The sequence below is a fragment of the Amblyomma mixtum genome, chromosome 2 (assembly GCF_055824585.1).
Source record: "Amblyomma mixtum isolate Tamu chromosome 2, ASM5582458v1, whole genome shotgun sequence".
In the NCBI taxonomy this organism is placed as follows: domain Eukaryota; kingdom Metazoa; phylum Arthropoda; class Arachnida; order Ixodida; family Ixodidae; genus Amblyomma; species Amblyomma mixtum.
The window spans coordinates 286,996,093-287,019,106 of record NC_143013.1 but is presented as its reverse complement, the minus strand read 5'-3'; the positions used below and the strand labels follow the sequence as shown (position 1 = coordinate 287,019,106).

Below are 23,014 nucleotides of genomic sequence, written 5' to 3'. Positions count from 1 at the left end.
CTCAGTTTAGGGAGGAGGATCAGGAGAGATCCGGCCGCATGGGGTAGTCGCGTCAGATGCTGGCCGGAATCTCTTGTATACCGGCGGCCTCTTCAGCCAGTCGGACGGCGGTGAGCTGGAGCTCAGGGTCCGAGCTCCGGAGCAAGGTCTCCCAGGCGTCTCTACTATTAACGTTCTTCGCCCTGCCTGGGGATTGGCTACACTCCCATATTATGTGGTCGAGGGACCCTCTCGCTCCGCACTTCTTGCACTTATCGTCTTCTATTTCAGGAATTATATGTTTGCATAGAATTGGGTGTGGGTAGACATCTGTTTGTAGACGCCTCCACGCCACCGCCTGTTGATTGTTGAGTGCTATGCTAGGCGGGGGAAAGTACCTGCGATGTTGTCTATAATATTCTGTAACTTCCTGACAGGAAATTAGTCGCCCTTCTCTCCCGTGATCTGCGAGCGGTGGACCGTCGTGTGCAGCTCGGTGGTAGAGATCTCGAGCCACCTCGTGGGCCGCCTCGTTGCCACGGACAGATTCGTGCGCGGGGGTCCAGATTATATTGATTGTTCTATTCAATGTCTCTTGTCTTAAAATTTTGGCAGCGAGGGGAGAGACTCTCCCTCTACTAAAATTTTGGACTGCAGCTTTGCTGTCGCTTATGACGTATTTAGCTTTGGAACCGACGCAAGCTAGTGCTATTGCGACCTCCTCCGCCGTCTCAGTGTTTGTCCCTAGGACGGTTGCGGCCGTAATGAGGCTACCTGCTCCGTTCACTACCGCGACGGTCGTGTACTGACTATGTATATCACCCGCTGCGTCTACGTAGGCGACCTCCTCCTCAGGCTTGTCACCGTAGATGCGGTCTATCACCTGTGCCCGTTTTTGTCTTCTTTCCTTGTTTATTTCTGGGTGCATGTTCTTGGGTAAGGGGGGAATCCTGAGATTGCTCCTAATCTCCATGTCGATATCCTCCCTCTGTCTAGTTCCCCTATCTGTGTTGAGTCCGACTTTGGCTAGTGTGGCTCTTCCGGCATGTGTTATGCTGAGTCTCTCTAGCTGTGATGTATGGACCGCTTCTGCGAGCTCTGTAAGCGTGTTATGTATGCCCAGTGATAGGAGTTTTTCCGAGGATGTGCACATGGGCAGGCCTAGAGCTTTCTTGACGCACTTCCTTATGAGAGCGTCGATCTTGTTCCTCTCTGCTGCTTTGAGATTTAGGTACGGCGTAGCGTAGCTGACTCTACTTATTATGAAAGCTTGCATGAGCCTAAGTAGGTTTTTTTCTTTAAGACCGCCTCTTTTGCTCGAGACACATTTGATGAGATTGAGGGTCTGCATCACGTGGCTCTCAAGCTGTTTGATGGTTGTCATGTTTTTTTCCATTTGATTGCATATAAAGGCCTAGGATTCTGATTGTGTCCACTTTGGGTACCTCCTTTCCTCCTACAGAAATCTGAATTTCCGAGGGTGGTTTGTTCCTCAGAGCCTTATCGTTATATATGAATATTTCAGATTTTTCGGGCGAACATTCTAAGCCCCTTTCTTCTGCATACATCGAAATTATATTGGCAGCTGCTTGTAGGGTTTGGTTAATCTCTGCATCACTTCCTCGGTTGATCCATAGATTAATGTCGTCCGCATACAGGCTATATTCTAAGTTTGGGTTGCCAATTTTCTCAAGTTCCCCCGGGAGTTCTCTCATGGCCATGTTAAAGAGAATGGGTGATAGCACCGACCCTTGAGGGGTTCCCTTGCTTCCCAGCTTTATTTCTCCGGATTTAATCTCCTGGAAGCTTATGCTCGCAGTTCTATCTGTAAGGAAGTCTCTTATGTAGCGATAGGTTTTGTGGCCTACTGCGGCGTGGCTTAGTCCTTTCAATATTGCCCCATGTTTGACGTTATCAAAGGCTTTTTTTGAGATCGAGACCTAGGATAACCTTTGCATCCTTGGTTCTAGAGTCAATGATATCATGTTTTAGTCGCAGCATGACATCTTGTGTGCTGAGATGTGGTCGGAATCCATACATCTCATCTGGCCACTTCCTATTCTTTTCCATGTAATTCGATATTCTGGTTTGGACGACATGCTCCATTAGTTTTCCTACGCACGATGTGAGGGATATAGGTCGGAGGTTCCCTATCTGCGGCTGCTTCCCAGGCTTAGGTATTAGGACCACGGTGGCCGTTTTCCATTGCGGGGGAATCTCGCCCTTCTCCCAGCACTCCTGCATGTAACCTGTGAGGGCCTTTATGGAGTTGTCGTCGAGGTTCCTTAACATTGTGTTCGTAATCCCGTCTGGACCAGGAGCCGATCTGGTTTTGATTCTGACTATTTCAGCCCTTACCTCGGCTACCGTAATGGGCGCGTCCAGGGCCTCGTTCGGGGCTCCTTCATAATCGGGAAGCCGGCTTTTATTTGTGTCTCCTATGTAGGTTTCAGCTAGTTTACGTATGAAGCTTTCGTCATCGTATTCCCCACACGCGTGTCTAACTTTGGTCATTGTAACTTTTGCTTGGGTCTTGGATTTTTTGGGGTCTATGAGATGCCTAAGAATGTTCCACGTCTGGGGGAGATTCATGCTCCTCTCCATTTCGTTGCATTTGCTATTCCAGTTTTGTTCGCACAGTTTAAACGCGTAATCCTCTATTTCTTTATTATGCCGCGCCAATCTTCTTTTGAGATTGCGGTTGTTCCTGCCCTGTTTCTTTAGTTGGCGCTCCATGCCTTGTTTGGCTTCCCACATGTGTAGTAGTCGGCTGTCCGCTATCTCGGGGGCTTTTTCCACGTCTAGCACTTTGGTTACCTTTCTGGCATCCTTCTTAACTGCTTCACACCACTCTCCGATATTATTTATGACTGTCTCGTCTCTGTTTCCTCTGAGCTCCCTAAAGTGGTCCCACTCTGTGATCGTCGTAGGGGTTTGTTTCTTGCCAATTTGTTTGTTCTTGGTTCTTATCTCTGTTGCTATGACATAGTGATCGCTGCCTAAGTTCTGTTCCGTGTTAATCCATTTCGCCGTTCCTACGTTTCTAACGAGGGTTAAATCCGGTGAAGTGTCCACGCTGACGCTATTTCCGGCTCGTGTGGGGTGCTCCGAATCTGTTAGTATCGTAAGTCCCACAGGTTGTGTATATCCTCCCATAATTGTCTCCCTTTTGGGTCTTCTTTCAGGTACCCCCATTCCGGGTGATGGGCGTTGAAGTCGCCTACTATGACTAGGGGTTGGTTTTCGGCTATTTTAAGTGCTTTGTTAATTATCGCCCTAAACCTAACCTTCCTCTGTTTGGGTGGGCTGTATATGTTTAAGAGAAAAGTGTTTGATTCTCCCTTCTTTCCTGTTAAAATTTCCACGAAGACGTTTTCGATTACGTTGTCTTCTAGATCGTGCTCTATTGTTGCTACGTTTCTCTTGACTAATGTTGATACCCTTGACTTGTCTCCCCTATTGCTATGGAAAACCTGATAACCTTGCAGTTTAGCCGGACCGCCGGTCTCTTGCAGCGCAACTGCCAGCGGGGCTGTATCGAGCATCGACAAGGCGCTTTATAGCACCGGCAGCTTGCGTCGGTATCCGCGACAGTTCCACTGCCAAATTTGGGTACTACTGCGTGATCTGTCCATTGCTAAGCTTGACGATATTCTCCTCAAGCTTAGCGAGCCGCGCATGTATGACGGAATTTTCCCCCTTGAGCTGCTGAAGTGCCTCAGTTATTAAATGGAAATGGTTCTGCATTTGGTTCTGGATTTGGTTAGCAAAATCCTCTAGTTTCCTATCCCTTTCCTTTGCGAAATTTTTTAAATGTCTGTACATTTTGGCTTCTAGCTTGTTTAGCTTTTCGTCCACAGTCAGGTCTGAGTTGCTCTCTTCCCTGATTCTGCGCTTGGATGGGGGCGGGACGGCATCCTCGACCACCATGTTACTTTCGCTCTCCTGGCTATTATTTAGTGAGGTTTGTGCTTTAGCTGCTACCAGGGATGGTGTCCCTGTTTGGGGAGTGCTTACAACTGCCGTTGGCTTAGCCTCTGCCGTAGTCAGGGCTGTTTTTAGATTTTGTATCTCCCTCTTAAGACTGGAGATCGTATCACTCATATTTTTAACGATATTCGTTAGTCTTTCTATTTCCCTCATCTTCCTTATCTTTCTTATTATTGCTGGCATCGCTCTGGGAGACCATGTTCGCGAAACTCACCCCTTTGCTTTCGCCGCCCCAGGCCGTTGATCCTCCCCGGGCCCGGCTGGAGGTCCGGTCTCTCGAGCTCGAACGTCTCCTGGATCTGCTTCTTCCTCTGGAGGCGCTCCGTCCCCGGGAAGTTTGTCGTTGTTCTCCTCCTAGACTCGGAAAGGAGTTGTCCCGAACTATATAGCCGCTCCCCTCGCTGCCTGGTTTAGTGCGTGGGCGGCTCTGGTGCACCCGTGACTGTTGCGATCGGTCGCTGGCTCCTGCCGCGGCCTCCTGTTCTCTCATTTTCTTCTCCCAGTATCTTTTCTTGACCTCGTACGGTGTGCGATGTATTAGCTTGCATTTGCTGTCTCCGAGTATGTGGTCTCTGCTGCAGAGTTGGCATTTCGGCGTGCAGGAGTGGTTTTCGGAAGGGTTTTCCTGCCCGCAGCCACGGCATTTGACGTTTTTTGGGTCCGGACATACGTCAATCCGGTGACCGAGTCGGCCACAGGCTATGCAGACTTCATATTTCTTCCGGTATAGGTAGCATCTGTGTGGGGCCCATCCTAGGATGACCGTTCTTGGTACTCTGCTTTCTTTGAATAGAATTAGTATTGATGTGGAGTCCTTCCCTAATCTTCTGACCCCGATGATTTCGGGGTTCGCCTTGCGTCTTAGCATTCTCATGATGTCTTCTTGCGTAAATTCTCCATCGACGCCGTGTACCACCCCCTTGCCACAGTCATCTGGCGTGGCCACGTAGGCGAAAACCGCGATGTCTTCTCCAAGCTTGATTCGGCTCATGCTGACATATTTCAGTTTTCTCTCTCCGCTCGTGGTGGCGATGAGGATTGAATGTTGTTTCCTGTTGGGAATGACAACGTCTTCCTCGCCTACTTCGTTAGTATTTATACCCGCTGACGCTATGATGACGTTGGTCAGGTATGCGATTCCACGTTTGAGGAGCTTGTCAAGTCCTCCGCTAGGACGGATGATGATCTTCTCAGCTCCCTCTGGTATTCTAGTCTCTTGTTTTTCGACCGACATGGCCGCCAATCTTCTCCCGGCTTGCTTGAGCCTGTATTGTTCGGTCTCAATTTCTTTCTTGCTCTTCTCTAGTGGAACATACTTCTTTCCCTTGCTTTGGAACCATTGGCCTGGTACGGTGAACTCTTGCGGGTCCACTGCGCTGCCCTCGACCACTTCCATGGTTGCGTAAATTCAAATTTTCGCGGGCGGGTGACGCACCGACGGCGCTTGCTGCTCTTCCCGCTAGGGGCGCCGCTGCGTCGCGCCGCACCTGCCGGAGCCTCGCGCCCGATTGGGCGCCCGGGTGAGGCTTAGCTCTGGCCTGGAAGTAAATTCGTGATTTCTTGGAAATTCGGACTCACGTCTCGGAAAACTTGGTATTCTCGTGGTCCTGGTGACTTCCGACGTTCGATTATCCAAACATCCCTGGTCGATGGGCGAGATTTCTCCGGATATCAGCATCGAAACACGGAGCCGTGCGCAGGCACGTCTGACCAAGCGGGCGCTCGCAGCGCCAGCGAGCAAGACGTAGAACCGAACGGGCGATCGCGTTCTATGGACTTGGACTACCTGGCAGCGTTGCAAGACGCTGTCGCGTTTCACTCTTAGAGGCGAAGCCTAATATCTTAGCGCATCAGTGACACAAGCAGAAACACCGCGCTTAAGGCTTTCGCCTCACCGCACTTCAGGTCAACAAAGTGCCCCCCTGAATTTTTTTTCTCCTGTGATGAGCGTGTCTGGGAGGTTTTTCGAGCTTGGTTCCGTCGCCATCTGATGGTGAAGTTTGTCGTGAAGAAAACTCCCAGTTAACTCCGCATCGGTCACCCATGACTCATGTATGTGGTTCGGGTCTGTGGTCTCTCTAATCAGCATCAAGGGCAGGCATTTTTTTATTTCTTATTTAGTCCGAACTTTGTATTTGTCCAATGAGTACATGCAAGCTTGAGAAAACTTCCGTAGTAGCGGAGAAAATTCAACTATTGCGACGCTTGGTGCGAAGCTTGACATGTAACATGGCCGAAGCATCGACCTAGTCTGCATGCGTTTGATGCTTAAGAAGGCATTCTAGCCCTCTTACTAGTAGAACTGAAAGGCACTGCGCGTAGGAAGCAGCACTCGGCTTGAAATAATTCGCCCTTGGAAGTCAGTTATTAAGGGTCATTTTCGTGTTTTCATAAGGTTCTGGTTTTCTTGCCAGAAAGGGTGTAACTTGATCGTGAGAGCGGCGTCGAGTGTCCATATTCGCGTGTGCTACACATGCGGACTGTACGTGTGTTGTTTCATTTTTCATCCGCGTCATAAAAATCAGCACGACATATGTGGCCGAAATTTTTTTTTATCGAACTTTATCATTCTCTCTCCTCATGTTCATGTTCGTGCCATTTAATGGGGGGAGGGGGGTGATAATTTCCGGGACATTTTTTTTCCTTATCATTCATGCCCGATAACAGCTGATCAAAGTGGTCTGACTTCCATAATAAGATTACGCTGCCGCGCTGTAAAAAAGCAAGACTTAGATAAATATCACTCACGTAGCCACACCGATGTGCCAACTATTTTCAGCCTTCTGGTGGCATGATGACGGGGCTAGACAATGCGTGTGCTCTTATCGGCTTGATATGTGGCATAGCGTTATGTTGGGGAAATATCATATTGTGGGCGGGTGGCTCCGACTTGAGCAGCTGTTCCGGTCGCTGGCGTCACATTTACGCGAGAAGTTGTGCTTCAAGTGCAGCGCACAGTGAGCAGCCCTTACAAAAACTTCTGTAAGCAGTCTATAGACTGTTCGTTTACTTCTTGCTATAGAATTTATACACTTTCTATAGAAATATCCTGTAGGCTAGTCTATAGGCAATACGAATCGCAGAGACAGTCCTTGGCAATGTATATATTTATGGCCATACATTTTTAGTAGACTTTTTTCTACAGACAGACTATAAACTATGAATAGACAAAAATAAATATCTATAGGAAGGCAATACAGGATTTATAAGGGAGGCAACCATGCTCGTCCAGGGGCGGATTACAGGGGGTAATCTCGCGTAGGTGCTTCGCGAGTTTTAGGAACTTCATTCTCAGAATGACGTCCTGTGAAGCGAGTTGGTGCATGACTGAAAATACTGCGGTTCAACGACGACAACCAAAGAAAGGGTTCCTCGCTGTGTACAGACAAAGGGCAGTGGGTACACCTCAGGGCCGTGGGTACACCTCAGGGCCGTGGGTACACCTCAGGGCAGTGGGTACACCTCAGGGCAGTGGGTACACCTCAGGGCCGTGGGTACACCTCAGGGCCGTGGGTACACCTCAGGGCAGTGGGTACACCTCAGGGCAGTGGGTACACCTCAGGGCAGTGGGTACACCTCAGGGCAGTGGGTACAGCTCAGGACAGTGGGTACAGCTCAGGGCAGTGGGTACAGCTCAGGGCAGTGGGTACAGCTCAGGGCAGTGGGTACAGCTCAGGGCAGTGGGTACACCTCAGGGCAGTGGGTACAGCTCAGGGCAGTGGGTACAGCTCAGGGCAGTGGGTACAGCTCAGGGCAGTGGGTACAGCTCAGGGCAGTGGGTACAGCTCAGGGCAGTGGGTACAGCTCAGGGCAGTGGGTACAGCTCAGGGCAGTGGGTACACCTCAGGGCAGTGGGTACACCTCAGGGCAGTGGGTACACCTCAGGGCAGTGGGTACAGCTCAGGGCAGTGGGTACAGCTCAGGGCAGTGGGTACAGCTCAGGGCAGTGGGTACAGCTCAGGGCAGTGGGTACAGCTCAGGGCAGTGGGTACAGCTCAGGGCAGTGGGTACAGCTCAGGGCAGTGGGTACAGCTCAGGGCAGTGGGTACAGCTCAGGGCAGTGGGTACAGCTCAGGGCAGTGGGTACAGCTCAGGGCAGTGGGTACAGCTCAGGGCAGTGGGTACAGCTCAGGGCAGTGGGTACAGCTCAGGGCAGTGGGTACAGCTCAGGGCAGTGGGTACAGCTCAGGGCAGTGGGTACAGCTCAGGGCAGTGGGTACAGCTCAGGGCAGTGGGTACACCTCAGGGCAGTGGGTACACTTCCGGGCACCGACCAATAAAAATGCATCTCCCACCTACAAGCCTCCGCCCACCTCCACTCTCCAGCGACCTCCACCCTCCATATATGTTCACATAGCAGCGGAATGAAAAAGCGACCGTGGAAAGAAATTCGGAGACGCAGTGGGAATGTAAACTCGAATTTTACACTTGATATTGCTGAAGCAAATTGGTCGCATAACATCGTATGATACCTTTGTATATTTTCTCTGTCAGCTGACATTTTTCGCCCAGATACCTCGGCGATTTCAGCTACTTTATCATATGATAAAGAGAGAGACTTTAATGAATAAAGGAGAGTATATCATGTATGAATATCTCACTTACCACTTGGTTTCAGTGCCGATTTGTCTTTTTACATATACTTCCTGTGTTTATTTCTCATGTGATGTTGTCTGTGATTTTGATATTTACTCCTAAAACCCTTTTCTTTTCTGCAGTTAGAGGTCAAGTTACAAATGAAGATGATCGGCGACAAGGGGGTCAGCATTTGCACAAAGGCCTCCATGCTGATGCAGTGAATGGGTGTTATAGTTCTCGTCTTCGCTAAGAACCAAATATGGAGGGGCTACAGCTAGAGTATTAGTAGAAAAGCATTGCCATTAAATTTTTCAATAAAATTCAATGCTCACCACAGTATCAAATGAACACGAGAAGCCGGTTCGTCTTAATACATGCGCAGTTGCATTTAGAAGGTGCTAACACAAACAACGTATTTCGCCCCCCCCCCCCCCCCTTCCCTTTCAAAATAATGATACTGCACTGCATGCAACACTACTTGGCTATGTGTATGAGACCGCTGAACCCTTAACCTGCAGCTGCAGTAATTTTTCAGCATCCTGTAGCGCATTGAAAACTGTGATACATTTCCTAGAGTGCTGTACAGTGTGCGTGGCGTATGTATACTTGGTTTTTGGCGTGACGCAGCTTTAGCGTTACATGGCACGAAAACCCTTTTATTTCTCGTTTCCTTCGTCAAACTGGTCTTAAACACACAATGTGAAAATCCTGTTTGTGTAAATGTGTGTGTAAAAATTTTGTTCACGTGCTTTTCTTCCTTTACAACTTCTATTAGCGTGCTATGTGAACAACCAGGGTGACATCTTTAGTAATCATTAATATTACTCATTAAAGAGGGCCACGGTTTCCTCCCGTGTGACTTGCACTGTGGAACCTGGTTAGTAAACGACCGTTGGCTTCGCGCTTGAGCCGTGTTACAAAATCAGTATAGCGCTTTGTGTCTATGGCCTTTGCTCTTTGTCGTCGGAAGCATTGTGCACGTTTTGTATTAAACCTGTATTTCACGACATACCGTCTGGCCGCACGCATTCTTAGTGGATCAAATTCTGACTGACTGAAGTGTTGGTACGCTCTGAATGGTTGGAGCACAAGATCTGAAATAGAGAAAATACTTTGAGGTGGCACGATACCTTAAAATGTGTAGTCTCTCGTTTCGTGGTGATGTAGAATCTACAAAGGCCGCTTGCATGGCCGGAGTGATCTAACCCTGAAGGAACGATGCAAGTTATTGCGGACCACCTTACTTCGTTCTCATTTACTTGAAACCGCGGCAAGACTTTCAAAGTGAAGGTTACATAAGGCTTGCAAGCAGATCTTTGCCCTGCCCTTTCAGAAATGTGTCGTAACGTCGAGTTCTGTGGCCTTTCATTCAAGAGATATTCTAGACATTCTAGGCATAGACATATGTCCAAGTGACTAACCAGTAGTAGTCGCTCTCCTGCCCTCTATTTGTGATCTTCATTAGTCGCGGTGACTGCATGCGTAGTGCAGGCGATGTCCTGGAAGAGTGTATAGAACTTGCAAGCATTGTCCGTTGTCAGCTGCCGCGTTCGCTTAGTGGTTAAGCCTCTCGGAAACTGAGCCGGAGTACCCGGGTACCCGGAGTAAACGGGTTCGAACATGGCTGCGGCGGCCGCGTTTCGATAGAGGCGGAACGCAAAGGGCACAGGTGTGCTGTGCGATATGTCAGTGCCCGTATCTTTAAAGATCCCCAGGTGGTCGAAATTATTCTAGAGGAAAGGAAATGGTGCAGTAACTGTTCGACTTCACGATGGAAACCTCAACCGCGCCATAAGCGAAGCAGTAAGGTGGGTGTGAAAGAAGAAAGAAAGAGATGGTGTAGTGGAGGGCTCCAAAATAATTTCGGCCACCTAAGGATCTTCTACGTACACTGACAAGAGAATTTTGAGTTTCAGGGGATATGAAGAACCAGAACTGTCCCACATTTGTAAAATCAACGGAGTTTTAAAGCTGCCGCAGAAAAAAAAGATAGCCTTAAATACGAAATTTTGAGTCTCTCACGGAATTTACGGTTACGGAATGAGAAATAAGTGAAAGTCATTGCTTATATTGGATAAACCTCCTCCCTCCCACTCGGCTTCAGGAGGTTGTGGGTTCGGTGCCTGGTGCCGCCGGCTATGCACCGGCTTCCTCAAATGCGCAGAAATTTCCCTTCGGCCTAAAGTGGAAGATTAGAAAAGGAATATACCGTCATTCTGTGAACGAAGAGTGATTAGGCTACAGCCACAAAGCCTATTCGTTTTGTACGCATCTTATGAAGGCCAGTACAAGTATCCAGCGGGCGTTCGGGTGACGAAAACTTTAGCCCACGAAGAGACGAGGACAAAGGCGCTGTGTTCTGCCTCCCTCACTTCACCGTCTTTTTGTGCGCGAAGGTTTTCGTCAATGTGAACAACGAACTAGCCCAAGAAACAGCAGTGGTGTTTGGATGTTCTCTTCTATTCTCAATTTTGTTATGATGACTGTAAATAAATTTACCTTAATCCTCTTCCTTTTGTCAGCCTTCATGTTCTAATCTGTGCGTCAGACACCGTATCGATCCAACCCGGCGCTCAATAAACATATTATGCAATGTCACAGTCGGTACCTTTAGCCAAACAGCAAGCATTCTCGAGCCAAGAACAGCGAATTCTTACTGCAAGGTGCATGATCTTACAAAAGATAAGATATTTTGATAACGGGTAGAACCTTGATTGGTATTAACCAACGTTATTACTAATAACCTAGCCAGCACATACTTCACCAAGCTTCTCGCGAAACGGAAATTAATATTTCATCCTTACTGCAAAGAAGAGGCGACGTCGAAGACATGTTTTTGTCGTGGCTTTCAATTTTTGTGTAAGGCGGCCTTGGACCATTGTCAGAGCCTTTTGATAAGGCCCTGGATCATGAGCACAATGAAGTTTTCTCAGCAAGCGATCAGGTGGAGTTTCATTTACGAAGTCGGTCGGAGGCAAATTTCCCCATAGAATAATACGCGGAAGTGACAAGCAGTCACCTATGGGTGAAAATTTGCTGGCAACAAAGTTTGCAATTGCACTCTTATCAGGCTTAGGCTTTTGTATTTGGCATGCCGATCATGCAGCAAAAGAACAAAGGAAACACTTCTTATCACTTGCAGAGCGAAGTTACACAAAAGGTTGGCTTATCGTTCTCCTATACCTCATGTGCAAACGACGATATCGCTTATGGAAGACTGTTTCTACGCTCTTATGCGCTCCTGCTCTCGAAGTGCTTTTTGTGGGGATGTGATTTTTTGACATCCCCAAGATGCTTGCCACTGTTGCGCATTTTTCTTATTTTTTTTTAAACTTGAAGTGGAGTCGATCAGCATGTTTTGGAAAGCAGGCCTGGACGTACAAGCGGGGTATAGAGGGAAATCACTTCAGTAAGCTTATATTAATGCTCAAAATCTCTATGGCTCCATTGCAAGTTGGTGGTGCAGTTGTGTCGATGGTAGCCCGGAACTCCATCATGTGGAATGGGGATTAGGAAAGAAGGGTGTGGATAGTGCCACCGGGCACTATAAGAAGAAAGGTTTGCGTATGGGGAAATGCAGTATGCGATTTTTGCTTTTGTTTTGGCCCTACATGATTCCTTTCTTTTGAAAAGAAGTTTGAGTCATCTTGGCAGTCATCTTAGAACAATGAGGTAAAAAACAAACTACACTTAGTAAAGCCAGTTTTAGGCGAGTGGCAGTCCTGCACCCGCCAGGAACGTTTCAAAGAAGTGGTTATCTGTTGTCTTCGTATAGGGCACACAGATCTCTCACATAATTTCCTACTAACAAAAGAAGACAAGCCACAATGTGAATTATGCCAAGACGAGTTAACAATAAACCATGTTTTATTTTCATGCAGAAAACTAGAAAGGCTAAGGAAAGAGCATTTTACAGTTTTTTATAGCGAACACATACCATTCCATCCAGCATTGTTTTTAGGCGAACATGCACTTGTTGACATTTCACAGGTTTTTAAGTTTTTAAAAAGTGCAGGTGTTTTAAACAAATTGTAAATGTAATAAAGAATGGTCAGTTTTTTTACAACTCGCGAATTTTTTCGAACCACACCTCAGCCACCCTCTCGTCGTGAGAAGACGGCTGAGGTCACTATTCCATCGGTTGGGGACCTCGAGATCCTTGCACAGCCAAGGATGGCTGCTGAGGTTGCCGACCTTCTTTAAAGTTTTTACCATAAGTCACTTCTCAAATTTTGTCTTATATTTTTACTATGTTGCACGAATTAACTTTTTAGGCCCTTTACACCGCCGTTCATTTAGACTTTTGTATAACATCTATATAAAACAATTTTTATACCCTGAGCTTGGCGCATGATAGCTTCAGCCGCTTATGCGCCATTAAACTCAACTCAACTCAACACTTCTTTGGTGCGATAAATAGGAGCTGCTTACCTTTCGAAATTAAGGTACCTAAAAACTGAACTTCAAGATCACTGTAACCATCGTTACCTATCAAATTCTGAGATTTATTAACGCATTCAATCGTGCATGTTGATGAACTGCCTGTATTTGTGTTGACCTGTGTGTTGAACTGTCTTTATATATTTACCCACAAGTCATTGCTTATGTTGGTCCAGCCACCACCCCCTTCTCGACTTCGTGAGGTGGTGGGTTCGGCTCCTGCTGCCGCGGATTATGCACTGGCTTCTTCAAATGCGTAAAAGTTTCCCTCAGGCCTAGGTTGGTTGACTCGAAAATATAGCATGCGCATTGACATCCCTTCACTCTGTGAGAGAAGAGTCATATTGGACAAGCTACTAGCCACAAAGACTATTGGTCCAAATAGTTTTTTACACATTTAATAAAGGCCGGCACAGAAAATCCCGCATGTATTCGGATATTCTTCTCTGTTTTCAGTTGTCTTATAGTGCCTGTAATTAAATATATAACCTTATTCCTCTCGTTCTTCTATCAATCGCCATGCCACACTTTCTACATGAAACTACCTATCCATCTTTGCCGTTGCTCGGCAAACACAGTGAAGCGGTCGGTAGTTGTGACAAACTATCCCGCAATTAATCTTGAGGCCGGTACAGCAAATTCTACAGCGAGGTGCCGGCTTTTATAAAATATAATAGTCGGATTTCACTCTGTTTTAAACAAAGTTATCACCAAGAACATAACAGTTACTTAGAGTTGCACCTTCAACAAGCGTCTCACGAAAAAGAGGAATGAATCTTTTAAGCTCATTGCAAACAAGGAGTGGTGTCAAAGAAATGCTCTTTTCATTGATTTAATTTTGTGTGTAAGGCGGCCTTGACAATGAACGTTGACATGTTGCAAACTAGGGCGACGTTCACACACAAGAAAATTTCGATTTATCCTATGATAAATTGCTAAGACTAAGAACAGTCATCACAATATATTTGCTTAGCAGCCGGGCGAAAAATTCAAGAAATCGAAAGTCCTGGTTAACAAAGTAGAAGGTAGAAAGGTAGATGTATATACGTTTGAATGGTACGCCTTGCTAATAGCAATAATTGTTGGTATGAGTGCAGTGAGCAAGAACGTAGTGCATAAAACAACTTCTTTTCGACTTACCTGTGCGCGTTAACTTTTCTGAAAAAAAATAAACAAAACAAAACACACTGCCCTTCAAAAAAAGTCAGTTCTATTCAGCGTTTAGAAAAAGGTTAATACTGGTATTGACTGAGCGCTTTTTTACTCCAGTGGATAACTGTTTAGAACCGTTCAGCTGAAAAAGACTAAAAGTGACAAAAATGTGGCTAACAAGGGGTGGGGCCGGAAACATGATTTTTTTCATGGCGTTCGTTTTGTGTGTAAGCCGACCGTGGACCCTGAACAGATACTTTTGATAAGGCCCTTGATTACAAGCACAAGGAAATCTTCTCACAGCGTGATCAGGTGGGTCTTCATTTACATTGTCTACGGAGGACAAATAGCCTTGGAGAACAATACGCGTACGTGATAAGTTTTCACGCACGGGTGAAACTTTGATCTTAGCAATCGTGCCGTTATCAGGGATGGGCTCAGGTTTTTTGCATTTGGCAGGAACCTGAGCCCAGCAAACGAACTAAGCAAACGAACCCAGCAAACGAATTAAGGAAACACTTCTTATCAACCGGCAGCTTGAGTTTACACTAACGGTTTGCACGTTACACGTGTTTATTGGGTATTTTCTCCACTCTTGCCTCATGGCGTCGCTTTGAGAAAGGGAACAAAGACGAGTCATGTGATTGTGAACGCCTACTTCCGCAACAGCACTATTTAAGACCATGCCTGTAGCTGCACCACAAGTCACGACTCTCTCCAACGACATCATAACTGCATTAGAGTAGGGACTGCTGCTCCCTGTCTCTGGTCGCCATGATTCGCTTCGTTGCTCTTTTACTCCTGGTAGGCTTGGCGTCTGCTCAGCGAAGAGATGTCTCTTTTAGGGACTGCGGTAAGCATTTAGCTGTTCTTCTGTTGTGTTTATGACCAAGGTATAGGTTGCCTATAACATTTTCACCGCTATCCATGTGAGTTGAAACTTCGTACGTGGGAAAAGAAGGAGCTTGTGCAAATACAGGCTTAATTAGGAACATCAAAGCGTTGTAATGAAAAGAAAATTCAGGGTTCAATTTATTTATCAGCCACTGATTTCGTACTCTTAATTTATTAGCATTTCAGCAACTCGAAATGCGTGCTACTGTAGAACGTAAACAGGGGCAAAATTTACTGGCTTTTCTCTTCTGAGGGGTACCTAACCCTTCACTGTAAGTGGGTCGGCCTGTCATGGTTTTTAACGTGAAAGCGTTAAAAGTCCCGTTGTGCAGAAAATCAGGTGTGGGTGTTGTGAGCGAAAATCCCGAGCATGACTCTGGCAGGTGGGCCACCCAGGTCACGTGACCTTGAGGCGTCGTCATATTCTGCCCACCGGATAGTCAACTGCCCACAGTGGTAGGTAGCAGTTAAATTGATGATTGGTCACTCGGGAAGGGCAACCTAGGCCGCACAAGGCTCACCGCTGGGAGCACCTGCCATCGCAAGGCAATGACGCATCGCTTAACCGCTGCACCACGGCGCCAGAAGGGTATGAGGACTCCCAGGGATCTGTGAATGTAGAGAGTTAGCTTCTGCGTATACGGGAATTAATTACTCTATCGCGTCATATACTTAAAGCGGAGCTTAAGTGCCCCCAAAAATTGTTTTGGTTGTTGTGGCAAATGAGGTAGCTTGGTGATAATAGTGGAGTATATCTCTTTCTCTTGCCTCACTCGTAAAGAAATAAAAAGTGGCGGTGGTTTAGCTCTGGTTAAACCTGGAGGATTGCGAAAGCAACATCTACGCGTAGCCATATATTGTTGCGTGCGCTAAATTGCCCACAGTCTCGCCGTTTCGCGTGCTCTTGCACGACCATACTGCGCATGCGCGAGGAGCAAGTGACTTCACTACGCACAGCTGGCGTGCCGGCGGCTCAGGCAGGCTAGCTGTGCGCCGCTGCGCATCGGAGAAGACAGAGGCGATGGAGAGCGCGCAGCAGCGGCGGCGGCCCCGGCAGACTAGCTATGCGCCGCTACTACGCATGCGCAACTGGCGAGCGCGACGGCGGCACCTCTGAGTCACCCGAGCAGCGACGATGTGCCAGCTGTGCGCCATGTGACGTCACTGCTCCTCGCGCATGTGCAGTATGGCCTTTCCTCGGTTCCGCGAAATGGCTCGGCGACTAGCGTAGTGTTGCTTTCGCAACAAAACAGTGCTCAGCGAGGTGTGTCGTAAGTGCATAATGTCTGCAAGCATATTACAAAGTTTCAAAACAAATTACGTCCACGTATTGGGTATGATCATCGTCTTTACTATCATCAACCAGATTAAATCCACTGCGGGACTGAGACCTTTTTCACTGATCTCGGGATAGCCCCGTCCTGAGCCAGCCCCGCTGCCACTCTTATTCCGCCATGATACTGTGCCGTCCATGGCTGCGCGTTTTTTCCTTTAACTTAGGCTTGCATTCCATATAATGTATTGGATCTTGCGGACGAACGCCGGCGCGCACATAGTCGTAGGGAAAAGAAAAACCTGTAACGCAAAGTAAAGCAAGCTTCGTGAGTCTGCCGGAAAAGTTTGAGAGTTGCGACCCACCGCATATTCTGTGTGCTTGGTTGGGCGTGCGATGCCACGTGCTGTGGGATATTTTATATGTGCGCGTTCCTATGAAAGCTCTACCCAACACGCACGCCCCATATCGGGCCGCAAACACGGCACGCCACTGACTATTTAATTAGTACTGACTGCGCCACATACAGACTGCATTTTTTTTAAACGAAACATAACTGATCCCTGGCACAATTGGCTGAGGTAAACTCTGTCAGCCACACAGGAGGGATCTTAAGTCTTTTTATCCCATCGACGAGCTTACTCTGTAGCGGCTGAAACGCAGGTGATGTATGTGACAATGATTTTGCTTCAGGCAAAATTAAAATGCATACCTATTTTTTTTGCAGTTCCAGATAGTGTTTTACAGAAGTTGACACTTCAGTTTTAGCTGTTTATGGTCTAATTATCGAGAACACAGAAATTCGCGTAGAGTTTGCCGGTAAGGTTTCAATGTTAAACAAATTCTAAAATTTTTGACAGCAGTCCTTGAAGGTTCAGAATTGTCAGAGTTCAAAGGGGCTGTCCTCTATTCATTGCAGCGAAAAATATTTTGGCATTAAAACAGAGCTTCCGGTGCGTTCTTTTTTTCCCGCCGGCCTAGATAGCTATGCTGCCAAGTTTTCCAGTCTCCACAACGCACGCAGTATGATAGCCGCTCCCATGTATAATTTTAATGCAAAATAAGTGAAGTGAGACCTTAGCCTTTTTTTTTCCACAGCTATAATTCATATATGAAAGTATTTAGAATGCCAAAGAAACTATGATGAATTTCTCAGTGTTACCATATGTGCTTAATACTTGCTGTTGGCGAGATTCGCTCCGAACTATTATTGCCAGTATGCTGAATAAATATGCAATGTCAAGAGGGAAGTGTAATTAGGCGGAAAGTTCGAACGTAGGTCATCAAATGGCCGACCATGTTTTTGCAATGTAAGTTCAGTGTTGTCAGTTTAATGCAAATATAGTACAATTTAAGATAATGTAAAACGGCTGAGTATTTAGATGTTTCTTAGGTATGTGTCTCTATTACCTAGAATCCCAGTAACCTTTTCAAGGCATAGTGTACTGCATTTTTCACGATTTTTATTTCTGATCAGAGAATTGTTCAGAGCTCACTTCTTACCTGTGTGCTTTCTCTAACGTCGTATGTAATACCTTCACGTGTGGTCCTTGGCCAACAGTCTGAGGATATATACTTGCTATAATCACTTCATACCGCTTAACTATTGTGACCGACATCATGAAACGGTATGCTGCCTTGAGACGAAGTATTTTCTCTTGAAACATGACGCCAGAAGTAAGTGACAAACGTGCCCAAAAATAATGTGTCGGTAGGCTACAAGTGATACGTCATTGTATTGACTGTATGAACTGCAAACAGTGTGGATTACTTCAGCTTCTGTGACTAAATTTGTTTTTAAAATCCAACTCACTTGCCACCACGATTTTTACATTATACTTCCAGGGAGCAAGGCTAAAGTAGTTTCGGTCCAAATGGAGCCATGTGACTCCGATCCTTGCGTTCTCAGGAAAGGCAAGACAAGCAGGGTCCACTTTTCTATCATATCTGGTAAGTTTGTCTAAGTAAATGCATGTATTGACAAACCTCGATTACCGCGGATATATTTTCCCAATTAATGACGAAAACAGACGCTACATAAATTAAAGGAAAGCCGTCAATAGGCTGCTATCAGTTTGCTTAATACCGAATTGTTTTTACTGTGCTAGTTGCCAAGAGAATAGAGGGGTGATGAGATACATATACCTGGTTTTATGTACCGAACTATGTGGCCTCGTTAGGACGTGCGTTCAAGCGTAGCAAAGTTCGTAATGTCATAAGTGCAGAAATGTGCATGCAAATCTCATGAGCAGAAATCCGCGTGCGAACGTAACGAGTGTAGAATGGCTGGCTGTGTATCCGTTCATGAACTATGTAAGCAGCTCTCCAAAAGCATACCGTACATCTTTTAAAAACCTAGGCCATGTTCACATCGACTACCATGCTCTCGTGAGACACCCTGCACAAATTTCCGGCACTGGGACGTATAAAAGCGAAAACGAATTCAAGCTAATTTGATATCATTGGTGTCTTTCCTGATGGCCTTAGATGCGCATGATAGCCTTAGGTGCTGATGCACCACTGAATTCAAAAATCTTTCCTTCCTTATGCATGGTGCTGCATCCATGCTGCCCAGAATTGAAGCGACGAACGACGATGCGTAGAAATACTGCTGTTTTGTTGGGCCAAATAAGTAGCGCACGTAATTATTTATTATTGAACATCAGGCTTTGCAAGGCTTTATGGAAAAGTGAGAAAAAAGAAAAAAGTCATAATGCAGCATAGCACAAAAAATTTACAAAGTTTGAGGATGAGCTAGAGTCCGCGAGCCGCTAGCTGGCGCACTGCGACTCCTCTCCGACCTTTGCTCATTCTGTTGTGTGCTGTAAACAAATAAATTTTCGTGCCTTTTCTCTTTATGGCAGCATAATTACACAAAGAAGGAGGGTACGCAGGTTTAGCTTAGAAATATTCACTCTGTAAACATCACGCTTGGTAGGAGCATCACTCTAAACACAAATAGAATGAAAATGGAGTAAGCTGCTTTTTGGTGCACTCGTTTTAAAGGACAGGTTATGCAGCCAAAGTTCTGGGGTAGATTTACATCACTGAAAATACGGACCATGCGTAGTTATAATAGTTACGAAGATTTTAACGGATGCTTCAATCTCCTATATTTGGTAACCTCAGGGCCTCCGGTGCCGCGTTTAAAGGGAAACTGCATAGATCTTAGAAATCAACGAGCTTAAGAGGGTCGAATGTGTGAAACTTGCAGGTAAAGCATGCGAAGTCTTTTTGGGCTAGCACTTGAAATAGTGATGTAATCGCCGATTAAAATCCAGACGCCCTTCAAGCTTCTCCGCAGCGCACAACGCCAAGTGGGGGGTGCATGACGACGTCATCAAAGGTATCGGTACATTTCCAACGCACAAACGCCTGCTTTGGAGGAGAAAACCAACGCCACTGAAGGCAAACCCTGCCGAGAGTTGTTTCGCAGCGTCTAACGAGCCAGGACAGGGTGTGGGTGACGACAGCGGTAATTTGAAATCATACCTTCCGTGACGTCACGCTAAATTTTCCTGCACTCGCTCGGTGCATTGAGGAGAAGCGCAAAATTAAATCGTCGATTACGTCACTATTTTAAATGCTAGTGCAAAAAAACTTGGCATGCTTTACCTACAGTCTATGTAGATTTGAATCCTTGAATATCGCGAAATTCTCAAAAAGTGCTGCAGCTGCCCTCCTTCTATTGCTAACTGCATCGAGTAACTATGCTTTGCAGTGGGAATATTCCTCAGTTGCCATGAGTAAGCATTCCGTCCGTTTAGGGATCAAAATCTACTCCGGAACTTGAGGACCAAACCCTGCCCCTAGAAAGGAGTGCTCTAGAGGTCAAATTACTCCCTTTTTGTTCCCATACAGGCTTATTCGTGTTTAGAATGCAGCTCTGAAATGAAAGATGGGTAGTTGTCTTAGTAAGTTAAGCGCCAGATAAGCAGACTCCCTAAGTATCGTTGATAAACTGGTTGCAAAACACTGATAACATTATTTGTGGATGCAAGAATATTATTCCGCATTAGCGTACCACTCGGTGATCCTCAGCGAAGCATTTCTGTATCGGTTTCACTGAAACTGCTGCAAGTTTTTCTCGCTTTAATCCTCCGCGGTGTCCTCAATGCAGACCAAGACACCAAAACGGCGTGGCTGAACGGCAAGTTCAAACTGTGGATCATACCAGTTACGATCCCCGGCCTGTCACAGGACCTGTGCAAAAACGTCGTGCAGTGTCCCATCGCCAAGGGCGAGAGGTACGGCGGCGCCATGCGAGTGACAATCCCGTCCTACGCGCCCTCCGTAAGTTGGTACACGTTTTAAGCATGCCTATGCGAGTTTCAGCTGATTAGGAGTTTGATTTAAGATGTGCTATAGCGCTTCATCTCGGTTTGTACACAGCAGGAGACGAATGTGAAAATGCATCTGCGCTGTACGGCTTCGTTTTTTTTTTTTTTACTTGTGTGTTCGTGGGGACAGTAGCAACAAATCGTAATTACAACGAGAGTGTTAGAAGTCAAAGGAGAATGTAAAGGATGACGCTAAATTTTCTTCAGAAGCATCTCATGCCAAGAAGATAACGAAAAAATAGGAGTGTGAGGACCTCTTTTCATATTGTCCCGGAGTCGATTTTACAAGGCCGTTAATGAGAAAAAAAGCGGTTAAATAATGAAAATAGTTTTTTACACTTGAATTGGTCATTTTACCAGTGTGTGTGTGCCAGCATTTATTTCGAGTATTCAGTAAACTTGAAGGGTCTATCGCAGATCAGACATCGTAGCGAAACCATTGCTGTAGAGTCTGGTGTCTGGCGTGAGATGTTATGCCCTATTTCGCAGGCATGCAGCATTTTGTTTCAGTTAAAAATAATTTTTAAAGTTGTTCACCTCATTACTGCAGTTGCTGCGATTTTGGCAGGCAAGCCTACGTTTGCACCTCACAAACAGTAACCGCCCGCTTGCGCCCGGAAAATTATCTGGCTTGTGGTCAGACATTGCAACCATTTCTCGAAAGGGATCGTCTATTACAACCCCCAGATTCGCCACTTAAGACGCGCGCGAGTGTTTTCCTGACAGTGTTAGTGACGCGTTCATTACGTTACGCTGTGGCCTTCAGCTGCGCAGCCCGGTATTGTAGTTTCTCATTTTTCGCTGTTTTGAAGTAGTTTTCTGTGTTACCTAGAAAAAAGAAGTTTTTAACGGAGCGAAGACCGGTGATGTTGCGGGTTGCTGCCTTCGCCTCCAATCGAAACGATAACATAGAATAAGTGTTAGTTTTACTCTTTCTCATTTTTGTAAATATTCGAAGAAACAGAAAGAGAGTAGGAGAGTGCAGCTTGTCTTATAAAACGAAAAAAAAATTCATTGCGGCATCACATCGTGCAAGTAAACAATGCGTACTTGTTGAATTAATGCATGCTTGAATGGGCGTCGAAAATTCATGAGCAAGCCCTAGTGTTGCCATAGACTGCTTCCTTGTTGAGAATCCTGAAGCTATGACCGTATTTTTGTCTCAACTGTTTCCTGCAGATGAAGACTAACGTTGAGCTGAAGATATCCGGTGACAAAGGATCGAGCGTCTGCGTCAAGGCCGATGTCGTCATTCGATAAACGTGGAAATACGGTTTCATCGCGCGGCGCTTCAAATAATTCCACGATGTAAAGGGAAGAGCCTCCTTACTGCCAGTACTAGCAGCACTAGTGCTAGTAAGGAGCTAGTGGTAGTGGTACTGCTACTGCTAGTGCTAGTAAGGAGGCTTAAATGTGCGCACCCATTGGTGTTGCGCTACCTTTATGTTGTGTCATTTCGGAAATCGATGCCAACGTACTGACAAAATAAAAATGTCGTTTAGACAGCAGACGTTTTTCATGCGTAAACTGTATTATGTTTAAACAGCAGACGTGCCGAGAGGAACATTTTTCGTCGTAAATATATAAACAGAAGGAAGTAGAAGTGAAATGAGATTAGGCAAAATGCTTATTTCTGTAAATATATCTACCAAGCAATACTCTGCTGGGTTTCGGCGCCGGTTCTGCCTACGAAACAAACAAACACACAAACGAACAGGAAAGCAAGTTGCAGTGATATTCCGCCCACATTCATGAGCGGCACACAGAATTCGACCGCGACAGAAAGTAGTCCGTTGCTAAGGTTCTTGTTACTTAAACTAGAAACAATCAAAAGACGAAATTATAATGCGAAGCATTTTGATGCCTCTGGCTTTTTTAATACAGCTAAATATTTATGGATGATTTCATTTGGTGTTATGACTTTTGAGCGAAGTAATACAGAATCCCGCGGGCCATGGCCCATTGTTACGAAGGGCGAAAACTGTCCGGTGTCGGCGGCGTCGGCATGTGTGTGAAGCCACCACTTGACAACTGTTTAAGTGGTGTTTAAGGGGGTTTTCCGCTCTCCACTTGCCACCAGCCAACATTCCCCCTGTCCACTTTTATGTAGAGGAAGAAGACGCCAGAATAAAACGACTCTACTTTTTTGTCGTAATCGCCTATGGAAATTTCCTTGTTTATGTCACTACACCTTGGCCAGTCCCCCCATGTGGGTACGTGCCATGCCTTAAGAGGAAGAAGAAGTCTCAGCAAGAATGAATAAAAGAAGCGCTTACGGTTATAAATGGTTGGTTGGTTTATGGGGTTTAACGTCCCAAAGCGACTAAATGGAATAGAAACAGAACTGGAATAGAATCGGAATTAGAAT

The 23,014-nt window shown here is 46.1% G+C and overlaps 2 protein-coding genes across 2 annotated transcripts in view; both read left to right on the top strand.

Moving 5' to 3' along the window:
• Positions 1-9,554, top strand: part of LOC149364372 (mite group 2 allergen-like Ixo r 2) — a 38,704-nt gene extending 29,150 nt beyond the window's left edge. Inside the window, exon 4 of the mRNA XM_089574308.1 lies at positions 8,688-9,554. Coding sequence (XP_089430434.1) covers positions 8,688-8,768 — 81 coding nt within the window. The 3' untranslated portion in view covers positions 8,769-9,554. The remainder of the gene's footprint in view (positions 1-8,687) is intronic.
• Positions 9,555-14,830: 5,276 nt separating this feature from the next.
• On the top strand, positions 14,831-21,925 carry LOC149364371 (mite group 2 allergen-like Ixo r 2). The gene is made up of 4 exons (XM_089574305.1): positions 14,831-14,992; positions 18,152-18,256; positions 20,427-20,599; positions 21,826-21,925. The coding sequence occupies exons 1-4, from the start codon at positions 14,914-14,916 to the stop codon at positions 21,904-21,906; spliced, it is 438 nt and encodes a 145-aa protein (XP_089430431.1). The 5' UTR covers positions 14,831-14,913; the 3' UTR covers positions 21,907-21,925.
• The last annotated feature ends 1,089 nt before the right edge of the window (positions 21,926-23,014 follow it).

Excerpts from the sequence above, each read along its gene's own strand:
- LOC149364371 (XM_089574305.1), top strand. The coding sequence starts at position 14,914 with ATGATTCGCTTCGTTGCTCTTTTACTCCTGGTAGGCTTGGCGTCTGCT. Across the intron at positions 14,993-18,151 it reads TGTCTCTTTTAGGGACTGCG|GGAGCAAGGCTAAAGTAGTT; the intron begins GTAAGCATTTAG and ends TTATACTTCCAG. Across the intron at positions 20,600-21,825 it reads TCCCGTCCTACGCGCCCTCC|ATGAAGACTAACGTTGAGCT; the intron begins GTAAGTTGGTAC and ends TGTTTCCTGCAG.